The sequence below is a fragment of the Eucyclogobius newberryi genome, unplaced genomic scaffold (assembly GCF_026437365.1).
Source record: "Eucyclogobius newberryi isolate DKJ021-1_F unplaced genomic scaffold, fEucNew1.0.hap1 SCAF_243, whole genome shotgun sequence".
In the NCBI taxonomy this organism is placed as follows: Eukaryota; Metazoa; Chordata; class Actinopteri; order Gobiiformes; family Gobiidae; genus Eucyclogobius; species Eucyclogobius newberryi.
This window is the reverse complement of record NW_027315883.1, coordinates 85,573-109,748: the sequence shown is the minus strand read 5'-3', so window position 1 is coordinate 109,748 and position 24,176 is coordinate 85,573. Positions and strand designations below refer to the sequence as shown.

The following is a 24,176-nucleotide window of genomic DNA, read 5'->3' as shown; positions in this document are numbered from 1 at the left end:
TCTTGTGTGTGTCTCTTGTGTGTGGCTCTTCCGTGTTTGGCTCTTCCGTTTGTGGCTCTTGTGTGTGGCTCTTGTGTGTGGCTCTTGTGTGTGGCTCTTGTGTGTGGCTCTTGTGTGTGGCTCTTCCGTGTGTGGCTCTTCCGTGTGTGGCTCTTCCGTGTGTGGCTCTTCCGTGTGTGGCTCTTCCGCGTGGCTCTTCCGTGTGGCTCTTGTGTGTGGCTCTTCCGTGTGTGGCTCTTCCGTGTGTGGCTCTTGTGTGTGTGGCTCTTCCGTGTGTGGCTCTTGTGTGTGGCTCTTGTGTGTGGCTCTTGTGTGTGGCTCTTGTGTGTGGCTCTTGTGTGTGTGGCTCTTCTGTGTGTGGCTCTTGTGTGGCTCTTCCGTGTGTGGCTCTTGTGTGTGGCTCTTCCGTGTGTGGCTCTTCCGTGTGTGGCTCTTGTGTGTGGCTCTTCTGTGTGTGGCTCTTGTGTGTGTGGCTCTTGTGTGTGGCTCTTGTGTGTGGCTCTTGTGTGTGGCTCTTATGTGTGGCTCTTGTGTGTGGCTCTTGTGTGTGGCTCTTGTGTGTGGCTCTTGTGTGTGGCTCTTGTGTGTGGCTCTTCCGTGTGTGGCTCTTCCGTGTGTGGCTCTTCTGTGTGTGGCTCTTGTGTGGCTCTTCCGTGTGTGGCTCTTGTGTGTGGCTCTTCCGTGTGTGGCTCTTCCGTGTGTGGCTCTTGTGTGTGGCTCTTCTGTGTGTGGCTCTTGTGTGTGGCTCTTGTGTGTGTGGCTCTTCCGTGTGTGGCTCTTCCGTGTGTGGCTCTTCCGTGTGTGGCTCTTCCGTGTGTGGCTCTTCCGTGTGTGGCTCTTGTGTGTGGCTCTTGTGTGTGGCTCTTGTGTGTGGCTCTTGTGTGTGGCTCTTGTGTGTGGCTCTTGTGTGTGGCTCTTGTGTTTGGCTCTTCTGTGTGTGGCTCTTCTGTGTGTGGCTCTTGTGTGGCTCTTCCGTGTGTGGCTCTTGTGTGTGGCTCTTGTGAGTGGCTCTTGTGTGTGGCTCTTGTGTGTGGCTCTTCCGTGTGTGGCTCTTCCGTGTGTGGCTCTTCCGTGTGGCTCTTGTGTGTGGCTCTTGTGTGTGGCTCTTCCGTATGTGGCTCTTCCGTGTGTGGCTCTTGTGTGTGGCTCTTGTGTGTGGCTCTTGTGTTTGGCTCTTGTGTGTGGCTCTTGTGAGTGGCTCTTGTGTGTGGCTCTTGTGAGTGGCTCTTGTGTGTGGCTCTTGTGAGTGGCTCTTGTGTGTGGCTCTTGTGTGTGGCTCTTGTGTGTGGCTCTTGTGTGTGGCTCTTTTTAGTGTGGCTCTTCCGTGTGTGGCTCTTCCGTGTGTGGCTCTTCCGCGTGGCTCTTGTGTGTGGCTCTTGTGTGTGGCTCTTCCGTGTGTGGCTCTTGTGTGTGGCTCTTCCGTGTGTGGCTCTTCCGTGTGTGGCTCTTGTGTGTGGCTCTTCTGTGTGTGGCTCTTGTGTGTGGCTCTTGTGAGTGGCTCTTGTGTGTGGCTCTTGTGTGTGGCTCTTCCGTGTGTGGCTCTTCCGTGTGTGGCTCTTCCGTGTGTGGCTCTTCCGTGTGTGGCTCTTGTGTGTGGCTCTTCCGTGTGTGGCTCTTCTGTGTGTGGCTCTTGTGTGTGGCTCTTGTGTGTGGCTCTTGTGTGTGGCTCTTGTGAGTGGCTCTTGTGAGTGGCTCTTGTGAGTGGCTCTTGTGTGTGGCTCTTGTGTGTGGCTCTTCCGTGTGTGGCTCTTCCGTGTGTGGCTCTTCCGTGTGTGGCTCTTCCGTGTGGCTCTTCCGTGTAGCTCTTGTGTGTGGCTCTTGTGTGTGGCTCTTCCGTGTGTGGCTCTTGTGTGTGGCTCTTCCGTGTGTGGCTCTTCCGTGTGTGGCTCTTGTGTGTGGCTCTTCTGTGTGTGGCTCTTGTGTGTGGCTCTTGTGTGTGGCTCTTGTGTGTGGCTCTTCCGTGTGTGGCTCTTCCGTGTGTGGCTCTTGTGTGTGGCTCTTGTGTGTGGCTCTTCTGTGTGTGGCTCTTGTGAGTGGCTCTTGTGTGTGGCTCTTGTGTGTGGCTCTTGTGTGTGGCTCTTGTGTGTGTGGCTCTTGTGTGTGGCTCTTGTGTGTGGCTCTTGTGTGTGGCTCTTATGTGTGGCTCTTGTGTGTGTCTCTTGTGTGTGGCTCTTCCGTGTTTGGCTCTTCCGTTTGTGGCTCTTGTGTGTGGCTCTTGTGTGTGGCTCTTGTGTGTGGCTCTTGTGTGTGGCTCTTGTGTGTGGCTCTTCCGTGTGTGGCTCTTCCGTGTGTGGCTCTTCCGTGTGTGGCTCTTCCGTGTGTGGCTCTTCCGCGTGGCTCTTCCGTGTGGCTCTTGTGTGTGGCTCTTCCGTGTGTGGCTCTTCCGTGTGTGGCTCTTGTGTGTGTGGCTCTTCCGTGTGTGGCTCTTGTGTGTGGCTCTTGTGTGTGGCTCTTGTGTGTGGCTCTTGTGTGTGGCTCTTGTGTGTGGCTCTTGTGTGTGTGGCTCTTCTGTGTGTGGCTCTTGTGTGGCTCTTCCGTGTGTGGCTCTTGTGTGTGGCTCTTCCGTGTGTGGCTCTTCCGTGTGTGGCTCTTGTGTGTGGCTCTTCTGTGTGTGGCTCTTGTGTGTGGCTCTTGTGTGTGTGGCTCTTCCGTGTGTGGCTCTTCCGTGTGTGGCTCTTCCGTGTGTGGCTCTTCCGTGTGTGGCTCTTCCGTGTGGCTCTTGTGTGTGGCTCTTGTGTGTGGCTCTTGTGTGTGGCTCTTGTGTGTGGCTCTTGTGTGTGGCTCTTGTGTTTGGCTCTTCTGTGTGTGGCTCTTCTGTGTGTGGCTCTTGTGTGGCTCTTCCGTGTGTGGCTCTTGTGTGTGGCTCTTGTGAGTGGCTCTTGTGTGTGGCTCTTGTGTGTGGCTCTTCCGTGTGTGGCTCTTCCGTGTGTGGCTCTTCCGTGTGGCTCTTGTGTGTGGCTCTTGTGTGTGGCTCTTCCGTGTGTGGCTCTTCCGTGTGTGGCTCTTGTGTGTGGCTCTTGTGTGTGGCTCTTGTGTGTGGCTCTTGTGTGTGGCTCTTGTGTGTGGCTCTTGTGTGTGGCTCTTGTGAGTGGCTCTTGTGTGTGGCTCTTGTGAGTGGCTCTTGTGTGTGGCTCTTGTGTGTGGCTCTTGTGTGTGGCTCTTTTTAGTGTGGCTCTTCCGTGTGTGGCTCTTCCGTGTGTGGCTCTTCCGTGTGTGGCTCTTCCGCGTGGCTCTTGTGTGTGGCTCTTGTGTGTGGCTCTTCCGTGTGTGGCTCTTGTGTGTGGCTCTTCCGTGTGTGGCTCTTCCGTGTGTGGCTCTTGTGTGTGGCTCTTCTGTGTGTGGCTCTTGTGTGTGGCTCTTGTGAGTGGCTCTTGTGTGTGGCTCTTGTGTGTGGCTCTTCCGTGTGTGGCTCTTCCGTGTGTGGCTCTTCCGTGTGTGGCTCTTCCGTGTGTGGCTCTTCCGTGTGTGGCTCTTGTGTGTGGCTCTTGTGTGTGGCTCTTGTGTGTGGCTCTTGTGTGTGGCTCTTGTGTTTGGCTCTTCTGTGTGTGGCTCTTCTGTGTGTGGCTCTTGTGTGGCTCTTCCGTGTGTGGCTCTTGTGTGTGGCTCTTGTGAGTGGCTCTTGTGTGTGGCTCTTGTGTGTGGCTCTTCCGTGTGTGGCTCTTCCGTGTGTGGCTCTTCCGTGTGTGGCTCTTCCGTGTGGCTCTTGTGTGTGGCTCTTCCGTGTGTGGCTCTTCCGTGTGTGGCTCTTGTGTTTGGCTCTTGTGTGTGGCTCTTGTGTGTGGCTCTTGTGTGTGGCTCTTGTGTGTGGCTCTTGTGTGTGGCTCTTGTGAGTGGCTCTTGTGTGTGGCTCTTGTGTGTGGCTCTTCCGTGTGTGGCTCTTCCGTGTGTGGCTCTTCCGTGTGTGGCTCTTCTGTGTGGCTCTTATGTGTGGCTCTTGTGTGTGGCTCTTGTGTGTGGCTCTTGTGTGTGGCTCTTGTGTGTGTGGCTCTTCTGTGTGTGGCTCTTGTGTGGCTCTTCCGTGTGTGGCTCTTGTGTGTGGCTCTTGTGAGTGGCTCTTGTGTGTGGCTCTTGTGTGTGGCTCTTCCGTGTGTGGCTCTTCCGTGTGTGGCTCTTCCGTGTGTGGCTCTTCCGTGTGGCTCTTCCGTGTGGCTCTTGTGTGTGGCTCTTCCGTGTCTGGCTCTTCTGTGTGTGGCTCTTGTGTGTGGCTCTTCTGTGTGTGGCTCTTGTGTGTGGCTCTTGTGAGTGGCTCTTGTGTGTGGCTCTTGTGTGTGGCTCTTCCGTGTGTGGCTCTTCCGTGTGTGGCTCTTCCGTGTGTGGCTCTTGTGTGTGGCTCTTGTGAGTGGCTCTTGTGTGTGGCTCTTGTGTGTGGCTCTTGTGTGTGGCTCTTGTGTGTGGCTCTTGTGTGTGGCTCTTGTGTGTGGCTCTTGTGTTTGGCTCTTGTGTGTGGCTCTTGTGTGTGGCTCTTGTGTGTGGCTCTTGTGTGTGGCTCTTGTGTTTGGCTCTTGTGTGTGGCTCTTGTGTGTGGCTCTTGTGTGTGGCTCTTGTGTGTGGCTCTTGTGTGTGGCTCTTGTGTGTGGCTTTTGTGTTTGGCTCTTCTGTGTGTGGCTCTTGTGTGTGGCTCTTGTGTGTGGCTCTTGTGTGTGGCTCTTGTGTGTGGCTCTTGTGTGTGGCTCTTCTGTGTGTGGCTCTTGTGTGTGGCTCTTGTGTGTGGCTCTTGTGTGTGGCTCTTGTGTGTGGCTCTTGTGTGTGGCTCTTCTGTGTGTGGCTCTTCTGTGTGTGGCTCTTGTGTGTGGCTCTTGTGTGTGGCTCTTGTGTGTGGCTCTTGTGTGTGGCTCTTGTGTGTGGCTCTTGTGTGTGGCTCTTGTGTGTGTGGCTCTTGTGTGTGGCTCTTGTGTGTGGCTCTTGTGTGTGGCTCTTGTGTGTGGCTCTTCTGTGTGTGGCTCTTGTGTGTGGCTCTTGTGTTTGGCTCTTGTGTGTGGCTCTTGTGTGTGGCTCTTGTGTGTGGCTCTTGTGTGTGGCTCTTGTGTGTGGCTCTTGTGTGTGGCTCTTCTGTGTGTGGCTCTTGTGTGTGGCTCTTCTGTGTGTGGCTCTTGTGTGTGGCTCTTGTGTGTGGCTCTTGTGTGTGGCTCTTGTGTGTGGCTCTTGTGTTTGGCTCTTCTGTGTGTGGCTCTTGTGTGTGGCTCTTGTGTGTGGCTCTTGTGTGTGGCTCTTGTTTGTGGCTCTTGTGTGTGGCTCTTGTGTGTGGCTCTTGTGTGTGGCTCTTCTGTGTGTGGCTCTTGTGTGTGGCTCTTGTGTGTGGCTCTTGTGTGTGGCTCTTGTGTGTGGCTCTTGTGTGTGGCTCTTGTGTGTGGCTCTTGTGTGTGGCTCTTGTGTTTGGCTCTTCTTTGTGTGGCTCTTCTGTGTGTGGCTCTTGTGTGGCTCTTCCGTGTGTGGCTCTTGTGTGTGGCTCTTGTGAGTGGCTCTTGTGTGTGGCTCTTGTGAGTGGCTCTTCCGTGTGTGGCTCTTCCGTGTGTGGCTCTTCCGTGTGTGGCTCTTCCGTGTGGCTCTTCCGTGTGGCTCTTGTGTTTGGCTCTTCCGTGTGTGGCTCTTCCGTGTGTGGCTCTTGTGTGTGGCTCTTGTGTGTGGCTCTTGTGTGTGGCTCTTGTGTGTGGATCTTGTGTGTGGCTCTTGTGTGTGGCTCTTGTGAGTGGCTCTTGTGTGTGGCTCTTGTGTGTGGCTCTTCCGTGTGTGGCTCTTCCGTGTGTGGCTCTTCCGTGTGTGGCTCTTGTGTGTGGCTCTTGTGTGTGGCTCTTGTGTGGCTCTTCCGTGTGTGGCTCTTGTGTGTGGCTCTTGTGAGTGGCTCTTGTGTGTGGCTCTTGTGTGTGGCTCTTCCGTGTGTGGCTCTTCCGTGTGTGGCTCTTCCGTGTGTGGCTCTTCCGTGTGGCTCTTCCGTGTGGCTCTTGTGTGTGGCTCTTCCGTGTGTGGCTCTTCTGTGTGTGGCTCTTGTGTGTGGCTCTTCTGTGTGTGGCTCTTGTGTGTGGCTCTTGTGAGTGGCTCTTGTGTGTGGCTCTTGTGTGTAGCTCTTGTGTGTGGCTCTTGTGTGTGGCTCTTGTGTGTGGCTCTTCTGTGTGTGGCTCTTGTGTGTGGCTCTTGTGTGTGGCTCTTGTGTTTGGCTCTTGTGTGTGGCTCTTGTGTGTGGCTCTTGTGTGTGGCTCTTGTGTGTGGCTCTTGTGTGTGGCTCTTGTGTGTGGCTCTTCTGTGTGTGGCTCTTGTGTGTGGCTCTTGTGTGTGGCTCTTGTGTGTGGCTCTTGTGTGTGGCTCTTGTGTGTGGCTCTTGTGTGTGGCTCTTCTGTGTGTGGCTCTTGTGTGTGGCTCTTGTGTGTGGCTCTTGTGTGTGGCTCTTGTGTGTGGCTCTTGTGTGTGGCTCTTCTGTGTGTGGCTCTTGTGTGTGGCTCTTGTGTGTGGCTCTTGTGTGTGGCTCTTGTGTGTGGCTCTTGTGTGTGGCTCTTGTGTGTGTGGCTCTTGTGTGTGGCTCTTGTGTGTGGCTCTTGTGTGTGGCTCTTGTGTGTGGCTCTTGTGTGTGGCTCTTCTGTGTGTGGCTCTTGTGTGTGGCTCTTGTGTGTGGCTCTTGTGTGTGGCTCTTGTGTTTGGCTCTTGTGTGTGGCTCTTGTGTGTGGCTCTTGTGTGTGGCTCTTGTGTGTGGCTCTTGTGTGTGGCTCTTGTGTGTGGCTCTTGTGTGTGGCTCTTGTGTTTGGCTCTTCTGTGTGTGGCTCTTGTGTGTGGCTCTTGTGTGTGGCTCTTGTGTGTGGCTCTTGTGTGTGGCTCTTGTGTGTGGCTCTTGTGTGTGGCTCTTCTGTGTGTGGCTCTTGTGTGTGGCTCTTGTGTGTGGCTCTTGTGTGTGGCTCTTGTGTGTGGCTCTTCTGTGTGTGGCTCTTGTGTGTGGCTCTTGTGTGTGGCTCTTGTGTGTGGCTCTTGTGTGTGGCTCTTGTGTGTGGCTCTTCTGTGTGTGGCTCTTGTGTGTGGCTCTTGTGTGTGGCTCTTGTGTGTGGCTCTTGTGTGTGGCTCTTGTGTGTGGCTCTTCTGTGTGTGGCTCTTGTGTGTGGCTCTTGTGTGTGGCTCTTGTGTGTCGCTCTTGTGTGTGGCTCTTCTGTGTGTGGCTCTTGTGTGTGGCTCTTGTGTGTGGCTCTTGTGTGTGGCTCTTGTGTGTGGCTCTTGTGTGTGGCTCTTGTGTGTGGCTCTTCTGTGTGTGGCTCTTGTGTGTGGCTCTTGTGTGTGGCTCTTGTGTTTGGCTCTTGTGTGTGGCTCTTGTGTGTGGCTCTTGTGTGTGGCTCTTGTGTGTGGCTCTTGTGTGTGGCTCTTCTGTGTGTGGCTCTTGTGTGTGGCTCTTCTGTGTGTGGCTCTTGTGTGTGGCTCTTGTGTGTGGCTCTTGTGTGTGGCTCTTCCGTGTGTGGCTCTTCCGTGTGTGGCTCTTCCGTGTGTGGCTCTTCCGTGTGTGGCTCTTCCGTGTGTGGCTCTTGTGTGTGGCTCTTGTGTGTGGCTCTTGTGTGTGGCTCTTGTGTGTGGCTCTTGTGTGTGGCTCTTGTGTTTGGCTCTTCTGTGTGTGGCTCTTCTGTGTGTGGCTCTTGTGTGGCTCTTCCGTGTGTGGCTCTTGTGTGTGGCTCTTGTGAGTGGCTCTTGTGTGTGGCTCTTGTGTGTGGCTCTTCCGTGTGTGGCTCTTCCGTGTGTGGCTCTTCCGTGTGTGGCTCTTCCGTGTGGCTCTTGTGTGTGGCTCTTCCGTGTGTGGCTCTTCCGTGTGTGGCTCTTGTGTTTGGCTCTTGTGTGTGGCTCTTGTGTGTGGCTCTTGTGTGTGGCTCTTGTGTGTGGCTCTTGTGTGTGGCTCTTGTGAGTGGCTCTTGTGTGTGGCTCTTGTGTGTGGCTCTTCCGTGTGTGGCTCTTCCGTGTGTGGCTCTTCCGTGTGTGGCTCTTCTGTGTGGCTCTTATGTGTGGCTCTTGTGTGTGGCTCTTGTGTGTGGCTCTTGTGTGTGGCTCTTGTGTGTGTGGCTCTTCTGTGTGTGGCTCTTGTGTGGCTCTTCCGTGTGTGGCTCTTGTGTGTGGCTCTTGTGAGTGGCTCTTGTGTGTGGCTCTTGTGTGTGGCTCTTCCGTGTGTGGCTCTTCCGTGTGTGGCTCTTCCGTGTGTGGCTCTTCCGTGTGGCTCTTCCGTGTGGCTCTTGTGTGTGGCTCTTCCGTGTCTGGCTCTTCTGTGTGTGGCTCTTGTGTGTGGCTCTTCTGTGTGTGGCTCTTGTGTGTGGCTCTTGTGAGTGGCTCTTGTGTGTGGCTCTTGTGTGTGGCTCTTCCGTGTGTGGCTCTTCCGTGTGTGGCTCTTCCGTGTGTGGCTCTTGTGTGTGGCTCTTGTGAGTGGCTCTTGTGTGTGGCTCTTGTGTGTGGCTCTTGTGTGTGGCTCTTGTGTGTGGCTCTTGTGTGTGGCTCTTGTGTGTGGCTCTTGTGTGTGGCTCTTGTGTTTGGCTCTTGTGTGTGGCTCTTGTGTGTGGCTCTTGTGTGTGGCTCTTGTGTGTGGCTCTTGTGTGTGGCTCTTGTGTTTGGCTCTTGTGTGTGGCTCTTGTGTGTGGCTCTTGTGTGTGGCTCTTGTGTGTGGCTCTTGTGTGTGGCTCTTGTGTGTGGCTTTTGTGTTTGGCTCTTCTGTGTGTGGCTCTTGTGTGTGGCTCTTGTGTGTGGCTCTTGTGTGTGGCTCTTGTGTGTGGCTCTTGTGTGTGGCTCTTCTGTGTGTGGCTCTTGTGTGTGGCTCTTGTGTGTGGCTCTTGTGTGTGGCTCTTGTGTGTGGCTCTTGTGTGTGGCTCTTCTGTGTGTGGCTCTTCTGTGTGTGGCTCTTGTGTGTGGCTCTTGTGTGTGGCTCTTGTGTGTGGCTCTTGTGTGTGGCTCTTGTGTGTGGCTCTTGTGTGTGGCTCTTGTGTGTGTGGCTCTTGTGTGTGGCTCTTGTGTGTGGCTCTTGTGTGTGGCTCTTGTGTGTGGCTCTTCTGTGTGTGGCTCTTGTGTGTGGCTCTTGTGTTTGGCTCTTGTGTGTGGCTCTTGTGTGTGGCTCTTGTGTGTGGCTCTTGTGTGTGGCTCTTGTGTGTGGCTCTTGTGTGTGGCTCTTCTGTGTGTGGCTCTTGTGTGTGGCTCTTCTGTGTGTGGCTCTTGTGTGTGGCTCTTGTGTGTGGCTCTTGTGTGTGGCTCTTGTGTGTGGCTCTTGTGTTTGGCTCTTCTGTGTGTGGCTCTTGTGTGTGGCTCTTGTGTGTGGCTCTTGTGTGTGGCTCTTGTGTGTGGCTCTTGTGTGTGGCTCTTGTGTGTGGCTCTTGTGTGTGGCTCTTCTGTGTGTGGCTCTTGTGTGTGGCTCTTGTGTGTGGCTCTTGTGTGTGGCTCTTGTGTGTGGCTCTTGTGTGTGGCTCTTGTGTGTGGCTCTTGTGTTTGGCTCTTCTGTGTGTGGCTCTTCTGTGTGTGGCTCTTGTGTGGCTCTTCCGTGTGTGGCTCTTGTGTGTGGCTCTTGTGAGTGGCTCTTGTGTGTGGCTCTTGTGAGTGGCTCTTCCGTGTGTGGCTCTTCCGTGTGTGGCTCTTCCGTGTGTGGCTCTTCCGTGTGGCTCTTCCGTGTGGCTCTTGTGTTTGGCTCTTCCGTGTGTGGCTCTTCCGTGTGTGGCTCTTGTGTGTGGCTCTTGTGTGTGGCTCTTGTGTGTGGCTCTTGTGTGTGGATCTTGTGTGTGGCTCTTGTGTGTGGCTCTTGTGAGTGGCTCTTGTGTGTGGCTCTTGTGTGTGGCTCTTCCGTGTGTGGCTCTTCCGTGTGTGGCTCTTCCGTGTGTGGCTCTTGTGTGTGGCTCTTGTGTGTGGCTCTTGTGTGGCTCTTCCGTGTGTGGCTCTTGTGTGTGGCTCTTGTGAGTGGCTCTTGTGTGTGGCTCTTGTGTGTGGCTCTTCCGTGTGTGGCTCTTCCGTGTGTGGCTCTTCCGTGTGTGGCTCTTCCGTGTGGCTCTTCCGTGTGGCTCTTGTGTGTGGCTCTTCCGTGTGTGGCTCTTCTGTGTGTGGCTCTTGTGTGTGGCTCTTCTGTGTGTGGCTCTTGTGTGTGGCTCTTGTGAGTGGCTCTTGTGTGTGGCTCTTGTGTGTAGCTCTTGTGTGTGGCTCTTGTGTGTGGCTCTTGTGTGTGGCTCTTCTGTGTGTGGCTCTTGTGTGTGGCTCTTGTGTGTGGCTCTTGTGTTTGGCTCTTGTGTGTGGCTCTTGTGTGTGGCTCTTGTGTGTGGCTCTTGTGTGTGGCTCTTGTGTGTGGCTCTTGTGTGTGGCTCTTCTGTGTGTGGCTCTTGTGTGTGGCTCTTGTGTGTGGCTCTTGTGTGTGGCTCTTGTGTGTGGCTCTTGTGTGTGGCTCTTGTGTGTGGCTCTTGTGTGTGGCTCTTGTGTGTGGCTCTTCTGTGTGTGGCTCTTGTGTGTGGCTCTTGTGTGTGGCTCTTGTGTGTGGCTCTTCTGTGTGTGGCTCTTGTGTGTGGCTCTTGTGTGTGGCTCTTGTGTGTGGCTCTTGTGTGTGGCTCTTGTGTGTGTGGCTCTTGTGTGTGGCTCTTGTGTGTGGCTCTTGTGTGTGGCTCTTGTGTGTGGCTCTTGTGTGTGGCTCTTGTGTGTGGCTCTTCTGTGTGTGGCTCTTGTGTGTGGCTCTTGTGTGTGGCTCTTGTGTGTGGCTCTTGTGTGTGGCTCTTCTGTGTGTGGCTCTTGTGTGTGGCTCTTGTGTGTGGCTCTTGTGTGTGGCTCTTGTGTGTGGCTCTTGTGTGTGGCTCTTCTGTGTGTGGCTCTTGTGTGTGGCTCCTGTGTGTGGCTCTTGTGTGTGGCTCTTGTGTGTGGCTCTTGTGTGTGGCTCTTCTGTGTGTGGCTCTTGTGTGTGGCTCTTGTGTGTGGCTCTTGTGTGTGGCTCTTGTGTGTGGCTCTTGTGTGTGGCTCTTCTGTGTGTGGCTCTTGTGTGTGGCTCTTGTGTGTGGCTCTTGTGTGTCGCTCTTGTGTGTGGCTCTTCTGTGTGTGGCTCTTGTGTGTGGCTCTTGTGTGTGGCTCTTGTGTGTGGCTCTTGTGTGTGGCTCTTGTGTGTGGCTCTTCTGTGTGTGGCTCTTGTGTGTGGCTCTTGTGTGTGGCTCTTGTGTTTGGCTCTTGTGTGTGGCTCTTGTGTGTGGCTCTTGTGTGTGGCTCTTGTGTGTGGCTCTTGTGTGTGGCTCTTCTGTGTGTGGCTCTTGTGTGTGGCTCTTCTGTGTGTGGCTCTTGTGTGTGGCTCTTGTGTGTGGCTCTTGTGTGTGGCTCTTGTGTGTGGCTCTTGTGTGTGGCTCTTGTGTGTGGCTCTTGTGTTTGGCTCTTCTGTGTGTGGCTCTTGTGTGTGGCTCTTGTGTGTGGCTCTTGTGTGTGGCTCTTGTGTGTGGCTCTTGTGTGTGGCTCTTCTGTGTGTGGCTCTTGTGTGTGGCTCTTGTGTGTGGCTCTTGTGTGTGGCTCTTGTGTGTGGCTCTTGTGTGTGGCTCTTCTGTGTGTGGCTCTTGTGTGTGGCTCTTGTGTGTGGCTCTTGTGTGTGTGGCTCTTGTGTGTGTGGCTCTTGTGTGTGGCTCTTGTGTGTGGCTCTTGTGTGTGGCTCTTGTGTGTGGCTCTTGTGTGTGTGGCTCTTGTGTGTGGCTCTTGTGTGTGGCTCTTGTGTGTGGCTCTTGTGTGTGGCTCTTGTGTGTGGCTCTTCTGTGTGTGGCTCTTGTGTGTGGCTCTTGTGTGTGGCTCTTGTGTGTGGCTCTTCTGTGTGTGGCTCTTGTGTGTGGCTCTTGTGTGTGGCTCTTGTGTGTGGCTCTTGTGTGTGGCTCTTGTGTGTGGCTCTTGTGTTTGGCTCTTCTGTGTGTGGCTCTTGTGTGTGGCTCTTGTGTGTGGCTCTTGTGTGTGGCTCTTGTGTGTGGCTCTTGTGTGTGTGGCTCTTGTGTGTGGCTCTTGTGTGTGGCTCTTGTGTGTGGCTCTTGTGTGTGGCTCTTGTGTGTGGCTCTTGTGTGTGGCTCTTGTGTGTGGCTCTTGTGTGTGGCTCTTCTGTGTGTGGCTCTTGTGTGTGGCTCTTCTGTGTGTGGCTCTTGTGTGTGGCTCTTGTGTGTGGCTCTTGTGTGTGGCTCTTGTGTGTGGCTCTTGTGTGTGGCTCTTGTGTGTGGCTCTTGTGTTTGGCTCTTCTGTGTGTGGCTCTTGTGTGTGGCTCTTGTGTGTGGCTCTTGTGTGTGGCTCTTGTGTGTGGCTCTTGTGTGTGGCTCTTCTGTGTGTGGCTCTTGTGTGTGGCTCTTGTGTGTGGCTCTTGTGTGTGGCTCTTGTGTGTGGCTCTTGTGTGTGGCTCTTCTGTGTGTGGCTCTTGTGTGTGGCTCTTGTGTGTGTGGCTCTTGTGTGTGTGGCTCTTGTGTGTGGCTCTTGTGTGTGGCTCTTGTGTGTGGCTCTTGTGTGTGGCTCTTGTGTGTGGCTCTTGTGTGTGGCTCTTGTGTGTGGCTCTTGTGTGTGGCTCTTGTGTTTGGCTCTTCTGTGTGTGGCTCTTGTGTGTGGCTCTTGTGTGTGGCTCTTGTGTGTGGCTCTTGTGTGTGGCTCTTGTGTGTGGCTCTTCTGTGTGTGGCTCTTGTGTGTGGCTCTTGTGTGTGGCTCTTGTGTGTGGCTCTTGTGTGTGGCTCTTCTGTGTGTGGCTCTTGTGTGTGGCTCTTGTGTGTGGCTCTTGTGTGTGGCTCTTGTGTGTGGCTCTTGTGTGTGTGGCTCTTGTGTGTGGCTCTTGTGTGTGGCTCTTGTGTGTGGCTCTTGTGTGTGGCTCTTGTGTGTGGCTCTTGTGTGTGGCTCTTGTGTGTGTGGCTCTTGTGTGTGGCTCTTGTGTGTGGCTCTTGTGTGTGGCTCTTGTGTGTGGCTCTTGTGTGTGGCTCTTGTGTGTGGCTCTTCTGTGTGTGGCTCTTGTGTGTGGCTCTTGTGTGTGGCTCTTGTGTGTGGCTCTTGTGTGTGGCTCTTGTGTGTGGCTCTTCTGTGTGTGGCTCTTGTGTGTGGCTCTTGTGTGTGGCTCTTCTGTGAGTGGCTCTTGTGTGTGGCTCTTGTGTGTGGCTCTTTTGTGTGTGGCTCTTGTGTGTGGCTCTTGTGTGTGGCTCTTGTGTGTGGCTCTTGTGTGTGGCTCTTCTGTGTGTGGCTCTTGTGTGTGGCTCTTGTGTGTGGCTCTTGTGTGTGGCTCTTGTGTGTGGCTCTTGTGTGTGGCTCTTGTGTGTGGCTCTTGTGTGTGGCTCTTCTGTGTGTGGCTCTTGTGTGTGGCTCTTGTGTGTGGCTCTTCTGTGAGTGGCTCTTGTGTGTGGCTCTTGTGTGTGGCTCTTTTGTGTGTGGCTCTTGTGTGTGGCTCTTGTGTGTGGCTCTTGTGTGTGGCTCTTGTGTGTGGCTCTTCTGTGTGTGGCTCTTGTGTGTGGCTCTTGTGTGTGGCTCTTGTGTGTGGCTCTTGTGTGTGGCTCTTCTGTGTGGCTCTTGTGTGTGGCTCTTGTGTGTGGCTCTTGTGTGTGGCTCTTGTGTGTGGCTCTTGTGTGTGGCTCTTCTGTGTGTGGCTCTTGTGTGTGGCTCTTGTGTGTGGCTCTTGTGTGTGGCTCTTGTGTGTGTGGCTCTTGTGTGTGGCTCTTGTGTGTGGCTCTTGTGTGTGGCTCTTCTGTGTGGCTCTTGTGTGTGGCTCTTGTGTGTGGCTCTTGTGTGTGGCTCTTCTGTGTGTGGCTCTTGTGTGTGGCTCTTGTGTGTGGCTCTTGTGTGTGGCTCTTGTGTGTGGCTCTTGTGTGTGGCTCTTGTGTGTGGCTCTTGTGTGTGGCTCTTGTGTGTGGCTCTTGTGTGTGGCTCTTGTGTGTGGCTCTTGTGTGTGGCTCTTGTGTGTGGCTCTTCTGTGTGTGGCTCTTGTGTGTGGCTCTTGTGTGTGGCTCTTGTGTGTGGCTCTTGTGTGTGGCTCTTGTGTGTGGCTCTTCTGTGTGTGGCTCTTGTGTGTGGCTCTTGTGTGTGGCTCTTCTGTGAGTGGCTCTTGTGTGTGGCTCTTGTGTGTGGCTCTTTTGTGTGTGGCTCTTGTGTGTGGCTCTTGTGTGTGGCTCTTGTGTGTGGCTCTTGTGTGTGGCTCTTCTGTGTGTGGCTCTTGTGTGTGGCTCTTGTGTGTGGCTCTTGTGTGTGGCTCTTGTGTGTGGCTCTTGTGTGTGGCTCTTGTGTGTGGCTCTTCTGTGTGTGGCTCTTGTGTATGGCTCTTGTGTGTGGCTCTTGTGTGTGGCTCTTGTGTGTGGCTCTTGTGTGTGTGGCTCTTGTGTGTGGCTCTTGTGTGTGGCTCTTGTGTGTGGCTCTTCTGTGTGGCTCTTGTGTGTGGCTCTTGTGTGTGGCTCTTGTGTGTGGCTCTTCTGTGTGTGGCTCTTGTGTGTGGCTCTTGTGTGTGGCTCTTGTGTGTGGCTCTTGTGTGTGGCTCTTGTGTGTGGCTCTTCTGTGTGTGGCTCTTGTGTGTGGCTCTTGTGTGTGGCTCTTGTGTGTGGCTCTTGTGTGTGGCTCTTCTGTGTGTGGCTCTTGTGTGTGGCTCTTGTGTGTGGCTCTTCTGTGTGTGGCTCTTGTGTGTGGCTCTTGTGTGTGGCTCTTGTGTGTGGCTCTTCTGTGTGTGGCTCTTGTGTGTGGCTCTTGTGTGTGGCTCTTGTGTGTGGCTCTTGTGTGTGGCTCTTGTGTGTGGCTCTTGTGTGTGGCTCTTGTGTGTGGCTCTTGTGTGTGGCTCTTCTGTGTGTGGCTCTTGTGTGTGGCTCTTGTGTGTGTGGCTCTTGTGTGTGGCTCTTGTGTGTGGCTCTTGTGTGTGGCTCTTGTGTGTGGCTCTTGTGTGTGGCTCTTCTGTGTGTGGCTCTTGTGTGTGGCTCTTGTGTGTGGCTCTTGTGTGTGGCTCTTGTGTGTGGCTCTTGTGTGTGGCTCTTGTGTGTGGCTCTTGTGTGTGGCTCTTGTGTGTGGCTCTTGTGTGTGGCTCTTGTGTGTGGCTCTTCTGTGTGTGGCTCTTGTGTGTGGCTCTTGTGTGTGGCTCTTGTGTGTGGCTCTTGTGTGTGGCTCTTCTGTGTGTGGCTCTTGTGTGTGGCTCTTGTGTGTGGCTCTTCTGTGAGTGGCTCTTGTGTGTGGCTCTTGTGTGTGGCTCTTTTGTGTGTGGCTCTTGTGTGTGGCTCTTGTGTGTGGCTCTTGTGTGTGGCTCTTGTGTGTGGCTCTTCTGTGTGTGGCTCTTGTGTGTGGCTCTTGTGTGTGGCTCTTGTGTGTGGCTCTTGTGTGTGGCTCTTGTGTGTGGCTCTTGTGTGTGGCTCTTGTGTGTGGCTCTTCTGTGTGTGGCTCTTGTGTGTGGCTCTTGTGTGTGGCTCTTCTGTGAGTGGCTCTTGTGTGTGGCTCTTGTGTGTGGCTCTTTTGTGTGTGGCTCTTGTGTGTGGCTCTTGTGTGTGGCTCTTGTGTGTGGCTCTTGTGTGTGGCTCTTCTGTGTGTGGCTCTTGTGTGTGGCTCTTGTGTGTGGCTCTTGTGTGTGGCTCTTGTGTGTGGCTCTTGTGTGTGGCTCTTGTGTGTGGCTCTTCTGTGTGGCTCTTGTGTGTGGCTCTTGTGTGTGGCTCTTGTGTGTGGCTCTTGTGTGTGGCTCTTGTGTGTGGCTCTTCTGTGTGTGGCTCTTGTGTATGGCTCTTGTGTGTGGCTCTTGTGTGTGGCTCTTGTGTGTGGCTCTTGTGTGTGTGGCTCTTGTGTGTGGCTCTTGTGTGTGGCTCTTGTGTGTGGCTCTTCTGTGTGGCTCTTGTGTGTGGCTCTTGTGTGTGGCTCTTGTGTGTGGCTCTTCTGTGTGTGGCTCTTGTGTGTGGCTCTTGTGTGTGGCTCTTGTGTGTGGCTCTTGTGTGTGGCTCTTGTGTGTGGCTCTTCTGTGTGTGGCTCTTGTGTGTGGCTCTTGTGTGTGGCTCTTGTGTGTGGCTCTTGTGTGTGGCTCTTGTGTGTGGCTCTTGTGTGTGGCTCTTGTGTGTGGCTCTTGTGTGTGGCTCTTCTGTGTGTGGCTCTTGTGTGTGGCTCTTGTGTGTGGCTCTTGTGTGTGGCTCTTGTGTGTGGCTCTTGTGTGTGGCTCTTGTGTGTGGCTCTTCTGTGTGTGGCTCTTGTGTGTGGCTCTTGTGTGTGGCTCTTGTGTGTGGCTCTTGTGTGTGGCTCTTGTGTGTGGCTCTTCTGTGTGTGGCTCTTGTGTGTGGCTCTTGTGTGTGGCTCTTGTGTGTGGCTCTTGTGTGTGGCTCTTGTGTGTGGCTCTTGTGTGTGGCTCTTGTGTGTGGCTCTTCTGTGTGTGGCTCTTGTGTATGGCTCTTGTGTGTGGCTCTTGTGTGTGGCTCTTGTGTGTGTGGCTCTTGTGTGTGGCTCTTGTGTGTGGCTCTTGTGTGTGGCTCTTCTGTGTGGCTCTTGTGTGTGGCTCTTGTGTGTGGCTCTTGTGTGTGGCTCTTCTGTGTGTGGCTCTTGTGTGTGGCTCTTGTGTGTGGCTCTTGTGTGTGGCTCTTGTGTGTGGCTCTTGTGTGTGGCTCTTCTGTGTGTGGCTCTTGTGTGTGGCTCTTGTGTGTGGCTCTTGTGTGTGGCTCTTTTGTGTGGCTCTTCTGTGTGTGGCTCTTGTGTGTGGCTCTTGTGTGTGGCTCTTCTGTGTGTGGCTCTTGTGTGTGGCTCTTGTGTGTGGCTCTTGTGTGTGGCTCTTGTGTGTGGCTCTTCTGTGTGTGGCTCTTGTGTGTGGCTCTTGTGTGTGGCTCTTGTGTGTGGCTCTTGTGTGTGGCTCTTGTGTGTGGCTCTTGTGTGTGGCTCTTCTGTGTGTGGCTCTTGTGTGTGGCTCTTGTGTGTGGCTCTTGTGTGTGGCTCTTGTGTGTGGCTCTTGTGTGTGGCTCTTGTGTGTGGCTCTTGTGTGTGGCTCTTCTGTGTGTGGCTCTTGTGTGTGGCTCTTGTGTGTGGCTCTTGTGTGTGGCTCTTGTGTGTGGCTCTTGTGTGTGGCTCTTGTGTGTGGCTCTTGTGTGTGGCTCTTGTGTGTGGCTCTTGTGTGTGGCTCTTGTGTGCAGGTGCGGCTGGGTCACATGTGTTGGCTGCATGTGCACAGCCGTCCTCCACATGTCGCCGTGGTTACGGCTCTGGCAGTTGTTTAAAACGTCTGTGTTTCATTCTTGATCTCGCGCTTCGTTCTCTGGACAAACAATGGCGTCTTTGTTTACATGCGGCGCGTACATTTGGTGGAAACGTGCGGCGGACGCTAAAGCTAAAGCTAAAGCTAAAGCGCTGCAGGAACAAAGAGTTTTCTGCAGCGCCGCGTTTCCAACGTCTTTAAAAACCTGCACACACAAAACACAAGCAGCGCTGCCAGTTCCATCAGACTCATGACGCTGTGAGAATGAAACAACAGAGACTTGTGTTAGCTTTAAGAGGAAGTCTCGTGCAGTTAGCGGCTCGTGCAGTTAGCGGCTCGTGCAGTTAGCGGCTCGTGCAGTTAACGGCTCGTGCAATTAGCGGTTCGTGCAGATAGCGGCTCGTGCAGTTTGTGGGACGACGGTATAAGCGGATTAAAGAACTCTCAGACGTCCGTTACACACTTTTAACGCACGACGCAGAGTCTAGAACACAACGAGTTAATAATTACGCAACTAATGTCCAGCGGCGCCATTTTGTTGCATTTACTATTGCTCGCTTTGTAATATTTGTGGCATTAACTGTTGTGGCCCACTATGATTTTGACACAATGTTCGATTTAAGAAATGTTCATTGTGGGATTGTTAAAATTTGCGCTAATTTTGGCGCTAATGGCCTGGTCAGATGAACGAGGCTGCACTCTGGAACACATGTGACAAGACTCTAGTGTTACTCACGTGTTGTCAGGTGGTCGTCACGTCAACAAAACAGCCCCGGACTTACATAGTTTGCGATGTTTGGAGGCTAATGCTAACTCTCCCACTGAGCTAATGTGTGGGACTGTACCAGACTTTAGAGTTCTGTTTGGAAACGCTGCGAGGGTCTTCACCAAAAGTAACTTGACCAGCAGTATTTGTGATGTACTGAGGCAATTATTAAGCTTATCTTTTCCTATTTTACCTGCCGCAGATTTGAGGACTTCCTGTCTTGTGTTGCAGGCGTGGTGAAGTGTAAAAAGGACCGCGACTCGGGCTTCGCTGAGGTCTGTCCACAGTGTTTCTCTCCTCAGCCTCTGAACGGCTCAAACCTCCTGGACTTGACCCCGGAGCAACTCACCTGCCAACGCCCGTCCCTCAAATCCCCCCTCAAACTGTGGGACAACCCCCTCTGGTCCGACTCGGAGCCCGAGCCCGACGTGCCCTACACCCGCGACTTTGAAAAGCCACTGGGGCAACTGACGTTCGTTCTCTCCGACAGCCACTCGAACCACGCCCACGTCGCCTGCGACGTCCGCCAGCCCGCGGAGCCGACGCCCATATCCTGGAGCACGAATTCGCAGACTCCGGACGACGTTTCGGTCAACGTCACGCTCGCTACGACGCTCGAGTGCGAAATAGATCGAGAAAGTTTGCAAAACCTTTGGCAGCTCGTCGCGTACTATTATCAAAGTCCAGCCATTTTGGAAAGAGGTCAACGGCGAGGGAACACGTCGACCGTCACGTATCAGTATGTCCAAGTTATCAATGAAAATTCACCTTATTTTACAGAATTAAAAGGTTATTTGTCGGCGGGTCCATCTTGGCTGCTACAACCGAGAGTGACTTTGACGCTAAACAGACCGCAAACAACAACAAAAAAGCTAGCCATGGATTTTACGACGGTGATCACAAAAAATCTTAACAGCTACACAGGACAGGAAGAGGACAGCGACATCACGTCCTCCTGGGCTATGATCCGCCAAGGAGGAAGTGGGCGTGTCCAGACGGCACTCAAAGGCTCCAAGGTGACACTGGAATGTGACGTCGTAGCATCGGAGCCGCTAACCAAAGTGGAGTGGATGCTGCCGGACATGTCCATTCTGGAAAACTCCAATGATAAAATAGAGATCCCGTCCAACAGTGAACTGGTGATTCTGAACGCGACTCTCTCGGATTCGGGGGTTTATCACTGCATGGTCAGGACTCACGCCGGGGTCGACTTGGTGCCGTTCAGGGTGACGATAAAAGAAACATCTCTGAGTCCGAAGGTTTTGAACGGAGAGAAGCTTGAGCTGGAAAAAGGTGATTCGTTCACTTTGCCTTGCCACGTAACGTCGGTCCAACCCAGTCAGACTTTATGGTACCTCCCGAAAAATCAAGTGTTGCTCCCGACGCAACAGACCAAACGTGCGCAAGTCATGGATAACGGGACTTTGGTGGTGAAAAGGCTGACTCCGGAAGATGCCGGCGAGTACAGCTGCTTGGCATCTAATCTACACGGCGTGGACATGATCGCACACATGGTAGAGGTCAAAACGGAGAAACCCAAAGCCCGAATTCAAGATGAAAACGTGCAAACTTTGCTGACAAATCTGGACGAAGGAGGAGAGGGTTCGGGCCGAGACTTTCAAGAAATCATTCGACCGTTTGCGACGCAATTTCCCAAAAAAGTGATGCTGCAGCAACGGAATCAAAATCTCAAACGAATTCGAGGAAAAGACTCAAAACGCAAGCCAAACAAATCCATAAAGGAATTGGATCCGAGCAGATGGGCCGAGATATTAGCCAAAGCGAACGCAAAGACGACTGTAGCAAGTAGCACGCAAAAGCTAGCCACGCGACGGATAACGACAACGATGGCATCTACCGTTTTCTCTAGACAACTCGATGAAGACAGTGCGGATGTGAAGGTTGAAAGTATCGCCCCAGTTATGCAAATCCCACTTCTTCAAACCGAAACCGAACCATCAACAGCTAAAACGGAAAATAGTCCTGAGAAGCTAGCAACGGCCGCCGCTTCTCCAGTGACAGATAAGGTTTACAGTGATGAAAGACGGAATTCCAGTCTTTTTCCAAACCGGCGACGACCTTTTGGACGTAGAAGACCAGGAAGACCAAGAGTACGACCCAATCATTCCAACAGGCCAACAACTCCTACAACTACCACTACTACTACTGCGCCAACTACAACTACTATAACTACTACAACTACTACTACTACTACTACTGCGCCAACTACAACTACTACAACTACTACTACTACCACAGCACCAACTACAATCGCTTCAACTACAGACCCGAGCGCTGAGTACACATTTGAGGAGGACGAAGGCGAATATTATGACGAAGATATTGCAATTTCGACAACACAAGAAATGGAAATAACCCCGACCCAATGGCCAAAAATCTTTACAATTCCAACGCACAGAGCTGAAGAAAAAGTTTATCAATCGAGATGGGCGACGCCGACTTACAGCACAAGAGATAGCGTACGATTGACAACGCAATTTAGGCATCGAGCTGAAGTCAAACCTTTGCCCAAACTTGTGCCGATTTTGCCGCACGAACCAAGAACGCCGTCGAGGGTAGTTCCCGACTCCAAAATGGTGACGGAACGTGTTGTGAAGCTTCCAGAAAAACCCAAATCAAAACCAAACACGGACGATTTTCCAATGCCGGTTCATCCTTGGCTGTATCGGCCGAACCACGGAGGAGGCGAAACATCGAATGTGAATGACAACAAGGAGAGGTCGAACGGTAAAGCGGTCGAAGTTAAACCCGTGAGACCGAACCAGAGTCCGCACGTGCCGCCCACAGCGCACTGGCAGAGACCTCAGCCTGGCCCAGTTTATCCAACGTGGCCCAAGACCTACTCCAAACCAGGTGAGAACAAGTAAAGATAGAATATGGGACGTGAATGGGACAAGTCTTGAAAACAAAGATGTAGCATTAAAATTTTACAACAAATTGCCTACATCTGGGCAAAGCCATGGTAAATAAATAAAATAATCTGACTTTCTCATAAAACGAAGCTTAATCTCAGCTGGAAAACCTTACATTATCTTATATTTCTGTAAGATTGTGTGTTGTCTCTTACTTTTACCCGGTTTATTCATGCTTTTAGACCCCAGCAAGAGTGTTCTTTAAATACATTGTTCTTTTAAGAGTTGTCATCTCTCCATATGTTTTTGCTGACTATGTACTTGTAAACCCAGGGTCCAACTTGGTCCCCACCCCTCGCCCGTGGCCGTTCCAGCACCCATGGGTCCAGGCTCCTTTCACAAACCGACCCGAGATCACAGCAGAGACCGTGAGACCAACAGCGTCACCTACAGGACACTCGGGGTTTAATCATCACTACTACAATCCACCTGCTCAGCGTCCGAACCAGCCAACGATGGATCAGCTGCTCATCACACGGCTCCGCAACAGATACAGACAGGTAAAGGACCCCGAGGGATGAACAGATACAGACAGGTAAAGGACCCCGAGGCTTGAAGAGTTACAGACAGGTAAAGGACCCCGAGGTATGAACAGATACAGACAGGTAAAGGACCCCGAGGCATGAACAGATACAGACAGGTAAAGGACCCCGAGGTATGAACAGATACAGACAGGTAAAGGACCCCGAGGTATGAACAGATACAGACAGGTAAAGGACCCCGAGGTATGAACAGATACAGACAGGTAAAGGACCCCGAGGTATGAACAGATACAGACAGGTAAAGGACCCCGAGGTATGAACAGATACAGACAGGTAAAGGACCCCGAGGTATGAACAGATACAGACAGGTAAAGGACCCCGAGGCATGAACAGATACAGACAGGTAAAGGACCCCGAGGCCTGAAGAGTTACAGACAGGTAAAGGACCCCGAGGCATGAACAGATACAGACAGGTAAAGGACCCCGAGGCCTGAAGAGTTACAGACAGGTAAAGGACCCCGAGGCATTCATTTATCATATAGTTTCAAAAATATTGGACCATCGTGTGATTCTTTTTCAGGCGCAGCTGGACCGAATGGCTCAGTTGGGAAAGATCGTGACTCCCAGGCCTCGCTTGAGCTACAGCAAAGTCCCGTTTGGGCTGACCCCGCGACCCTTCATCCCCCACAAACCGTACAAATACTCTCCGACCACCTCCTACAGCCACACTCCGCCCCCGCCTCACAACAGGAAGTCCTACCCCGTGTTCTACCCCAGCCCTTGGCCCAAGTACCCCTCCCCACATGGGCCACAACATGGAGCACACTGGCCCATCGGAGGAGGTGAGTTTATGTACTTTTGAGGCGTACATTAACACATAGCGTGTACTTTTGAGGCGTACATAAACACACAACGTGTACTTGTACTGCGTACATAAACACACAGCGTGTACTTGTACTGCGTACATAAACACATAGCATGTACTTTTGCTGCGTACATAAACACATAGCGTGTACTCTTGAGGTGTACATAAACACATAGCGTGTACTTGTACTGCGTACATAAACACACAGCGTGTACTTGTACTGCGTACATAAACACACAGCGTGTACTTGTACTGCGTACATAAACTCACAGCGTGTACTTGTACTTCGTACATAAACACACAGCGTGTACTAGTACTGCGTACATAAACACATAGCGTGTACTTGTGCTGCGTACATAAACACACAGCGTATACTTTTGCTGCGTACATAAACACATAGCGTGTACTTGTACTGCGTACATAAACACACCGCGTATACTTTTGCTGCGTACATAAACACACAGCGTGTACTTGTACTGCGTACATAAACACACAGCGTGTACTTGTACTGCGTACATAAACACACAGCGTGTACTTGTACTGCGTACATAAACACACCGCGTATACTTTTGCTGCGTACATAAACACACAGCGTGTACTAGTACTGCGTACATAAACACACAGCGTGTACTTGTACTGCGTACATAAACACACAGCGTGTACTTGTACTGCGTACATAAACACACAGCGTGTACTTGTACTGCGTACATAAACACACAGCGTGTACTTGTACTTCGTACATAAACACACCGCGTATACTTTTGCTGCGTACATAAACACACAGCGTGTACTAGTACTGCGTACATAAACACACAGCGTGTACTTGTACTGCAGGCCGCGTGAGCTCGCGCCGCGTCACCGTGGCTCCGCCCTTCCCCTGGGCTGTGGGAGGAGACTCTGGGTCTAAACCTCGGATCACGTCCGTTTCCGCCGCCAGCGTCGCCGCTTTGGCCGAGAGTGACGTCCTGTTGCCGTGCAACGCCGCGGGCCGGCCCGCGCCCACCATCGCATGGACCAAAGTATCCACAGGTAAAACCCATCTCAGAACAGCTCATAGTATTTGTACTTTAAAGTATTTCATTTTGAAGAACGTTAAAGCGATTAATGGTTTGATTTTGACTTGTTTGATGTTGTAGTAGAAAGTACACGTCCTGCCCTCAGATGCAGAGAAGTATAAAGTATATATTGAAAATATACCTAACATTTGTACTTATGTGCACTACTTTTACTTTAGTACTTTGTTACTTTCCGCCCTGATCATTTATGGAGAAAACTGAGGTAGAATCATTTGTGGAACTTGGTCCAAAAGTTGAAAATGGCTTTTTATTCATTTTAAATATTGTCATTTTCTAACAATTTGCATCTTTCTTTGTGAGAACTGATTGTCAAACGTACAAAAGTCATAAATCAGATCCTCTGTGTTTCTGGACTTCCTCGTTGTAACTGAAACATCATTTCCAGGGCCAGAGTTGGATCGTTTCGGCCTCAGAAGCTGCTAAACCTTCACAGAAGGAAACATTTGATCGTTTCAATGATTTCTGTGGAGTTTCTGGCAGAGAACTCTAAGGTTTGGTCCAAGACGAGGAAGACGTCCAGAATGTGAGGAATCTGCTGAGCTCTTGGGGTCTCTCTGGGACAGACCGCACCGGGTGGTCTTAATGTTTTGGCTGATTATGGTCTCTGTGGTTCTCAAACTGTGGTGCACGTGTCGCCGGCTTATGTTGGTCGTTTCCTGATTTTAGAGATAGTTCTTCCGTTAAGTTTAGACCTGGTTTAGTTCTGGTTTAGTTCTTTTAGGGCTGATTTAAGCCTGAAGACCTGGTTTAGTTCTTTTAGGGCTGATTTAAGCCCGAAGACCTGGTTTAGTTCTTTTAGGCCTAGTTTAAGCCTGAAGACCTGGTTTAGTTCTTTTAGGCCTAGTTTAAGCCTGAAGACCTGGTTTAGTTCTTTTAGGCCTAGTTTAAGCCTGAAGACCTGGTTTAGTTCTTTTAGGGCTGGTTTAAGCCTGAAGACCTGGTTTAGTTCTTTTAGGCCTAGTTTAAGCCTGAAGACCTGGTTTAGTTCT

The 24,176-nt window shown here is 52.4% G+C and overlaps 1 protein-coding gene across 1 annotated transcript in view; it reads left to right on the top strand.

Moving 5' to 3' along the window:
* Nucleotides 1-24,176, top strand: part of LOC140372532 (matrix-remodeling-associated protein 5) — a gene marked incomplete at its 5' end in the record, with an annotated part of 49,894 nt that overhangs the window by 11,399 nt on the left and 14,319 nt on the right. The window contains 4 exons of the mRNA XM_072459663.1: nt 18,063-20,705; nt 21,038-21,264; nt 21,827-22,088; nt 22,946-23,140. Coding sequence (XP_072315764.1) covers nt 18,063-20,705; nt 21,038-21,264; nt 21,827-22,088; nt 22,946-23,140 — 3,327 coding nt within the window. The remainder of the gene's footprint in view (nt 1-18,062; nt 20,706-21,037; nt 21,265-21,826; nt 22,089-22,945; nt 23,141-24,176) is intronic.